Source organism: Perognathus longimembris, chromosome 17, assembly GCF_023159225.1.
Source record: "Perognathus longimembris pacificus isolate PPM17 chromosome 17, ASM2315922v1, whole genome shotgun sequence".
Classification (NCBI taxonomy): domain Eukaryota; kingdom Metazoa; phylum Chordata; class Mammalia; order Rodentia; family Heteromyidae; genus Perognathus; species Perognathus longimembris.
In genome coordinates this window covers 18,770,035-18,778,384 of record NC_063177.1, presented here as the reverse complement: position 1 = coordinate 18,778,384, position 8,350 = coordinate 18,770,035, and the positions used below count along the sequence as shown (strand labels likewise).

The window sequence follows — 8,350 nt, the reverse complement described above, 5'->3', positions numbered from 1 at the left end:
TTCCTATTTTGCAGTCAGTTTTGAATGGCTCAAAGGCATGTGGGACTATAAGACTCTAATTAACTGAAATCCTTACTATCCCAGATGTTGGGCAGGGGCTGGTAGCCAGATGTCAGTGATCCTCCCTTACCAAGCCTACCTCACAACTGTGGTTCAACAATGAAATGGCTTATTTATATTTCAATTCCTCTTTATTTCTCCTGTTCACAAATGGTGAAAGAATATTAGAGGAGGAATATGGAAGAGGAGGAGCAAGAAGGGAAAGGAGGGGGACAATCTTCACAGGACAATGTCTTATACAATCAAATTCTGTCTGTATTTCAGTTCATATTCTTGGAGTTAGTTCAGAGAGTTTTTGTTATCGTTTTTGTTTTCAATTTGATCTAAAAGAACATGACAGAGTGGGACAAGATTATCCAAATCTGAACTCATGATCCCAGGAATACCCTAGAACAAACCTTGGCATGTGCCTTTTGGTATAAGCATCATTTTAAGATTGTTTTGCTCTTTGTGAGGTCAAAGCAGGTGTCCTCGGGCTGGGGATATGGCCTAGTGGCAAGAGTGCTTGCCTCGTATACATGAGGCCCTGGGTTCAATTCCCCAGCACCACATATACAGAAAACGGCCAGAAGTGGCGCTGTGGCTCAAGTGGCAGAGTGCTAGCCTTGAGCAAAAAAAGAAGCCAGGGACAGTGCTCAGGCTCTGAGTCCAAGCCCCAGGACTGGCCAAAAATAAATAAATAAAAACTATTTATTAAAAAAAAAAAAAGCAGGGGGCTGGGAATATGGCCTAGTGGCAAGAGTGCTTGCCTCGTATACATGAGGCCCTGGGTTCGATTCCTCAGCACCACATATACAGAAAATGGTCAGAAGTGGCGCTGTGGCTCAAGTGGCAGAGTGCTAGCCTTGAGCAAAAAAGAAGCCAGGGACAGTGCTCAGGCCCTGAGTTCGCGGCCGAGGACTGGCCAAAAAAAAAAAAAAAAAAAAAAGAGCAGGTGTCCTCTTTCCCATTGATGAATTAAAACCTTCTGGGCTGGAGTGTAGCTCAGCGGTATAGCACTTTACTTGTGAGGCCCTGGGCTCAGTCCCCAGCAATGTGAAATATATATATTACAGGACAAATATTATGAATTTTCACAGCACATGGAACCAGCTTTGTTGTTAAAAACAATTTTAATGGTCTAATCCAAACAGGCTATGTTGAACAGTCTGTATACTAGTCTTTATTTTGGTCTTCAGTATTATTCTTCATAAAACCAAATACTCATTTGGTCTCTGAGTAGTCAAGTCCAGAGAGAAGTTTTTCTGCCTTTGCATGGATGGACTTTTGAATAATTGAGCAGACAAAGCATCATAATATGAGACATTCATAAATCACAGTCAGCTCTAGTCAACCTCTTGGGGCTTTTATTTCCTTTGGTCCCAGATGTCTCTCTTGGCTCTGGAAAGGGAGAGGCTAGTAGCATCAGAAAAGGGAGTCCCTAAACAAATTCTCAGTTATGAGGTTTGTACTGATCATTGACTTCAAGAAAGCCCAAATCTCAAGAGAAAAATCAGGTCTGGCTGGGGCTATCTGAAGGAAACCCAAAGTTACAACTAGAGGAAGAGAAACATATAAGGTGCCAGAATCTGACAACCTGAGCCGTGTTCTATCACAGCCCTTTGGTGGTGGGGAACATTCAGCCTACAAGCTGAATAAGGTCTGCAAAATCACTTGGTACATGATGGAATAGACAATACATTCCTTGTCTGCTTCACATGGCCATCTGCCTACATTGATCATTTTGGCCTACAAATGATGTTATAATATCCAAATGACCCTCGGCAGGAGAAAGGTTCCCCCACTCCTGCTAGACTCTGTGCAAGGCATTTTCTATTCCTGAAATACCTTTGGGATCATTTCAGGGGACTTGAGGGGCAAGGCTGGTGCCCCAGATCAGCCCTGTTCGGTGTCAGCTCTTTCCAGGCTGGTCTCGGCACAGCACTTCCTGCCTCTGCTGCCTTCTCAGGCTGCTGAAAACGCCAGCAACTCTGGGAGCTGGCTTCCACAGCTGCTGATGCACTAAGTCAGAGCAGAGCCACAACCACAGAGCAAATGAGGGAAGTGGGACTGAGACACAAACATCCTGTCCTTTCTACATCAAGTGGCTCCAGCTCGAGACTCAGAGTCACCAAGCTGATTATTTATGTGTAACAGGGCCACTCAATGGCACTCACAAATTCATTGTCCCCATAGTCACAACTGGAAGAGAAGCTTTTTCTCTCAAGTTCATGAACTTAAAAGTTGCTATCCCTTGGTTTAAGAAGATTGTGACAGGGGGTGGGAATGTGGCTTAGTGGTAGAGTGCTTACCTAGCATGCATGAAGCCCTGGGTTTGATTCCTAAGTACCACATAAACAGAAAAAGCCAGAAGTGGCGCTGTGGCTCAAGTGGTAGAGCACCGGCCTTGACCAAAAGAAGCTCAGGGACAGTTCCCAGGCCCTTAAGTTCAAGCCCTACAACTGGCAAAAAAAAAAGAGATGGTGACAGGGGCTGACCAGGATGAGTGGGAATGTGTTTCACAGAGCCCGGACAGTATTTCTGCTCTAGGTAGTGAATAAACGTTGCATCTCCTTCTATAGACCAGTTTAAAAGAGAAATGATAGCTTCAGAAATAAAAAGCTTGAGCTTCCCCTGACCCCTCCCCATGTCCTTGTTGTTCTTTTTTTTTTTTTTTTTAATGTACCTGTTTATTTTTCTTTGGTGTTTTTTGTAATGGGATTTGAGATCTTGTACTTGCTAGGCAGCCCCTCTACCACTTGAGGCACACCTTCAGCCTCAAGTCCTCACTGCCTTTTTTTTTTTTTTTTTTTTTTTGCCAGTCCTGGGGCTTGGATTCAGGGCCTGAGCACTGTCCCTGGCTTCTTTTTGCTCAAGGCTAGCACTCTGCCACTTGAGCCACAGCGCCACCTCTGGCATTTTCTATATATGTGGTGCTGGGGAATCGAACCCAGGGCCTCATGTGTATGAGGCAAGCACTCTTGCCACTAGGCCATATTCCCAGCCCCCCTCACCATCTTTTTGATTCCGCTGTACCCAGCTCTCCTTCCTTGCCCGAGTGTGACCTTCTTCAAGCAACCTTCACCTTGTGTATGATCGCTTCCAGCTAAAGACCTCTAGATTGGAAGAGGGAGAGACTTCTCGCTTCTGCAGGGTTCCCCAGCGACGCCGGCTTCCTAGGAATGAAGTTCGACGCCTGCTCAGTCCTTTCAACCTCTCTTCCGTTCGGAAGAAATCAGTCAAGGCCCGAAAGGATTCCAAGATGACCTCGTGGCTCCAAGCTGGCAAGGGCTCCTGGCGCAAGAAGCCACAATGGCCTCCCTGGTGACTGAGGAGCAGGAAGAAATAAGGGTTGCTTTGGAAGAGTTCAGCAGGCAGTGCGCGGTCAGGGGGCCCACATATGGGGTCATCAGTGCTGCAGATGCACAGAACAGGAACAGCTGCCTCATCCACATCCCGGAGGGGGTCATTTTGATCCCAATAGGTATCCCAGCTGATGGGGAGAGTCTTGGTGTGGCAGAAGAGGGTCTCCTCAAACTCACGAAGAGAGCGGCTCATAAACAGCTTGCTGGTGTCCACTGTGTTCTCTAGGGCTGTGGCATATCTGGCAGCAAGCGAATAGGAAAGGGAGAGAGGGAAGAATCAGACCACCAGCTGACAGCAAGAGCTGCAGGGGAGAGGCCCCTAAGCCAGATTCAGGCTATAGAGGCTTCATGGCTGTACAGCATCTTCAAAAATTTAAATTTTGTGTGCATCAGCTAACAGCAGTTAGGAGATTTGGCCTCTTTAGGGAAGTGGGAAGATCTGGCTAAAAGGATAGCATTACTTCCTGCGTCAAAGTGCCCATCAAAGCCAGGCACTGGTGGGTGGCTCAAGCCTGTAGTCCTAGCTACTCAGAAGACTGAGATCTGGGGCTGGGAATATGGCCTAGTGGCAAGAGTGCTTGCCTCATATACATGAGGCCCTGGGTTCGATTCCTCAGCACCACATATACAGAAAATGGCCAGAAGTGGCGCTGTGGCTCAAGTGGCAGAGTGCTAGCCTTGAGCAAAAAAGAAGCCAGGGACAGTGCTCAGGCCCTGAGTTCATGGCCCAGGACTGGCCAAACAAAAAAAAAAAAAAAAAAAAAAAAAAGAAAGGAATGGGCTGGGGATATAGCCTAGCGGCAAGAGTGCCTGCCTCGGATACACGAGGCCCTAGGTTCGATTCCCCAGCACCACATATACAGAAAACGGCCAGAAGCGGCGCTGTGGCTCAAGTGGCAGAGTGCTAGCCTTGAGCGGGAAGAAGCCAGGGACAGTGCTCAGGCCCTGAGTCCAAGGCCCAGGACTGGCAAAAAAAAAAAAAAAAGAAGACTGAGATCTGAGGATCTTGATTCCAAGCCAACCCTAGCAGGAATGTTGGTAAGACTCTTATCTCCAATTAACCACCAGGAAACTGGAGGTGGCACTGTGACTCAAAGTGGTAGAGCATGCTACCCTTGGGTGAAAGAGCCCCACAACAGACCAAAAAAAAAAAAAAAAAGTGCCCATCAGGCCTATGGGCAGAATTTGATTGTGAAGTTGCTCAACTATAAGGACAGCTCTCCTCCCAGCCTCAACTTCTAGCCTTCTCCAGGAAGCTTGCTATGGACTGTCACTCCTGGCTCAGAGTATCCAAACCATCAAGTGACACTCTTCCCACAATCACATTTTTACTGCATTAGTTTTTATCTGTGTGCTATATATGCTCTTCTGACGTGACCTCCTTAATCAGGTGCACCTGGGGCAGGTTTTCCTGGAGAAGGATAGAGAATATGGAGTGGAATTCATTTGTTGTATAGTTCCCAAAATACAGTACTTTGTTGGGGAAGAGGGACAGCTGCTATTTCCAGCTCCCTGAAGAGGGCATAGTACCCTGGAGAGGCCAGAGTGGGAGTGGGCAGCCCAGTCCTGTGGGTAGACTAGCCTTGGCAAGATGTATTTATTTGTTTGTTTGTTTTTTTGGCCAGTCCTGGGCCTTGGACTCAGGGCCTGAGCACTGTCCCTGGCTTCTCTTTGCTCAAGGCTAGCACTCTCCCACTTGAGCCACAGCACCGCTTCTGGCCGTTTTCTGTATATGTGGTGCTGGGGAATCGAACCCAGGGCCTCATGTATCTGAGGCAGGCACTCTTGCCACTAGGCCATATCCCCAGCCCGGCAAGATGTATTTAGATATGTGTCTCCTGAAAACACTGAAAGATGCTTGCTGCAAGCTTTCCTAAAGGCACAGGTTTCTTCTCCACTTCTATCACCTCACCCAGCAGGTGCCCAAGGTCAGTGCTGGTGGTGGTCATTCTGGAGTTGGAAACTATGGCAATTAAGCAGGATGAGAGCTCTTTGCCTCTGAACTGCTCAAGCTCTTTGGGTTACCATGGCAGCACTCCCAGCTGTTGTTCAGTTCAGAGTTTGACCTTAATGCAGACAAAATGGGGCAAGGAAAGAGAATCCTAACTGCTGCCATTTGTTGTCAATACCAGCTTTTGCTTTAATTTCTTTCATTCAATGATTATAACTCCTTTGGGGGAGATGGTTATTATTGACTCCATTTAACTGAAAGAGGAAGTGAATCTTAAAGGGGTTTGCTAACTTGCTGGGAATACAAGCAGGATTTGAACTCAAGTCTGATCCCATGTCCTAGGTCTTTCTGCTACATGATACTGTTGCCATAATGCCTTGGACTGAATTCTGCCATCTATGATAGACTAACATTGTCATTCAAGCCTTCTCTGTGGAAAAGCCTTGCCTGTAACCTGGTGGTAATTCTTCTTCTTTTAGATTAAAAATAAAAAAGTTTAAATATTTAAAATTTCAACAAAATGCTGAGTGTATGCCAGGAATATGTAAAACTTTTTTTTTTGCCAGTCCTGGGCCTTGAACTCAGGGCCTGAGCACTGTCCCTGCCTTTTTGCTCTAGGCTAGCATTCTGCCACTTGAGCCACAGTGTCTCTTCTGGCTTTTTCTATGTATGTGGAGCTGAGGAATCGAACCCAGGGCTTCATGTATATGAGGCAAGCACTCTTGCCACTAGAGCATATTCCTAGCCCTATGTAAGCCTTTTGTCAAGTCCAGAGACAGAGACAGACAGAGAGAGAGACAGAGAGAGAGACAGAGGGACAGAGAGAGGGGGGAGAGAGGGAGAGAGACAGAGGGACAAGGAAAGAGGGAGACAGAGGGACAAGGAAAGAGGGGGAGAGAGAGAGGGAGAGAGAGACAGAGAGACAGAGGGACAGAGAGAGGGAGAGAGAGGGACAGAGAGAGGGAGAGAGGGAGAGGGAGAGAAAGGGGGAGAGGGAGAGGGACAGAGTGAGGAAGAGAAAGGGAGATAGAAGGAGAGAGAGAGGGAGAGAGAGAGAGAGGGAGAGAGAGGGAAAGGGGGGGAGAAAGGGAGAGGATCCTGGAGCTTGCACTCAGGGCCTGTGTGCTGTCCCTGAGCTTTTTTACTCAAAGCTAGTGTTCTACCACTTGAGCCTAAACTCTACTTCTGGCTTTTTGGTAGTTAACTGGAGAGATTACATACTCACGGACTCTCCTTCCCCCAGCTTGCTTTGAACCTCTACCTTCCTCTCTCAGGCTACTGAGTAGGTAGGATTGCAGGTGTGAGCCACCCACGCCTGGCAAGTGTAAAGCATTTTCATGAATCAAGCGCAGTCACATTGCTGATTACTGTCACCTCCTGGCTCTCAGACTGTAAGTAAACACTCTGGATGGATAATGGGTTGCAATTGCTTCCAGAAGCCTCTTTGCTGACCTGTCACTCTATGGACTAAGTGGTAAATGTCAGGTGCGCCTCGGCGGGTGAAGTGCTCAGGTTGCTAGGACACCGACGGCTGAGCTGAGGCTGTGGGGCCCCCGCGGAAGTCCTGCCGAATCACAAGGATGCTGAGGCCACCTTAGGGCTTCGAATCCCGCTGCCGGGCTTCTGAGAGTCCAGACTATAGGTTTTGAACAGCTTTGGAAATGTTCGGGGAACTTTGCCCAAACTGGCTCACAAGGACTCGTTGCCAAACCAGACAAAGATGTTTCCCTGCCAGCCTCAAGACCTGTACCCCCTTCCCTGCTGCCTCCGGCCTGGTACCCACCTGCTGAGGGCGATTTTCTGGTGCAGCAGGAAGCCGCGCTCATAGGCCCAGGGCAGGCCGGCCTCGAACCACTCCCGGCAGCGCAGCACCGGCGAGATGCAGGCAGCTCCGGTCACGTAGCTGGAGGAGCCGCACTCGCCCAGGTAGGACAGCAGCAGTGCGGAGCCCGAGCCCTCGCTCACCGCGAACAGCGGGGCGGCAGGGTGTCGGAAGCGGATGTAAGTGACGGCTTCCTTGAGGTCGGACGGGTCCCCAAAAGCCTGCAGCCTGGGGCTGACGAGCGGGCAGCCGTGGTGGCCGCGGCGGTGGAAGATGACCGGGTAGTAGCCGCGCTCCAGGGCGAGCAGGCAGAGGCCCAGCACGTTGCGGGTGAGGCGCCCCCACGCGCTGGGGATCACCAGCAGCACGGCCGGAAGCCCCCCGGCGTTGGTGACCCGGCGGCCACGGGTGCAGGGTCCCACGACCCAGTCCAGGGCTACCAGCCCATCGTCCGCCAATTGCAGGTACTCCCGGGCCAACTCCGGCCCGGCCCCGCCGACGGGCAGGACGAAGTGGCAGAGGGTCTGCAGGTGGGGACCGGAGAACCAGGAGCGCGGGCCGGGCTCCAGCGCCGCCGAGCGCCGCAGGGCGCGCAGCAGACACTGCGCCAGCGCCGACGGCTTACAGAGGAGGCTGCACCCTCCGGGCAGCGGCTCCTGCCCGGCGCTGAACGGATCCGCCAGGCCTCGGCCGTCTACCTCCTCCTGGGGATCGGGGGCCGGGGCTTGGGGCAGGGTCTCCGTCCCGACGGCGCGGCTCCGGGGGCGCCTGAGCCGCGGGGCGAGCAGGAAGAGCAGGGCGAGCGCCGCCAGGAGCAGAGTGAGAGCGGCCCCCCACGGCGGCATGGCGGGGCCGAAGAGCCCCCAGCGGGCAGAGGGCAGGCGGGCGGCCGGGCTGTCCCCACGCCGAGCTCCGCGCTATGCCCGCGGCTCCGCCCGGTCGCCCGCGGCGGCCCAGGGCCCTCCCGCCCGGGCGGGCGGGCGCGCGCGCTCCGGATTGGCTGCGGCCCCGCAGCGGCAGCCAGTTCGGGTCGAACTCCCCTCGCCCGCCCCCAGCCCTTTGTACAGCAATTGCAACAAGCTGCTGCGGAGGGTGGAGGGAGTCGAGGCCGCCGGGAGGGGGGGAGCGAGCGAGCCGGGGTGGGCGGGGGTCACGGAGCGGGGATACTGCTAG

General features: G+C 51.6%; 1 protein-coding gene across 2 annotated transcripts; it reads right to left on the bottom strand.

The window, feature by feature from the left end:
* Nucleotides 1-1,308: 1,308 nt before the first annotated feature.
* On the bottom strand, nt 1,309-8,350 carry Abhd15 (abhydrolase domain containing 15). 2 transcript variants are annotated; one of them, XR_007213680.1, is made up of 3 exons: nt 7,139-8,350; nt 3,054-3,643; nt 1,309-2,829 (listed from the first exon to the last, which is right to left on the bottom strand). XR_007213680.1 is itself a non-coding variant. In XM_048365254.1 (2 exons), the coding sequence occupies exons 1-2, from the start codon at nt 8,020-8,022 to the stop codon at nt 3,121-3,123; spliced, it is 1,407 nt and encodes a 468-aa protein (XP_048221211.1). In that variant the 5' UTR covers nt 8,023-8,350; the 3' UTR covers nt 3,002-3,120. The 2 variants fall into 2 exon arrangements, 1 of the variants encoding a protein (XP_048221211.1); XM_048365254.1 differs by lacking the exon at nt 1,309-2,829 and having other exon boundaries at nt 3,002-3,643.

What these genes read in the sequence shown, in the direction of transcription:
- Abhd15 (XM_048365254.1), bottom strand. Translation starts at nt 8,022, where the DNA reads ATGCCGCCGTGGGGGGCCGCTCTCACTCTGCTCCTGGCGGCGCTCGCC. An exon ending in CAGAAAATCGCCCTCAGCAG is followed by an intron (nt 3,644 to 7,138) that starts GTGGGTACCAGG and finishes GCTTGCTGCCAG; the next exon opens with ATATGCCACAGCCCTAGAGA.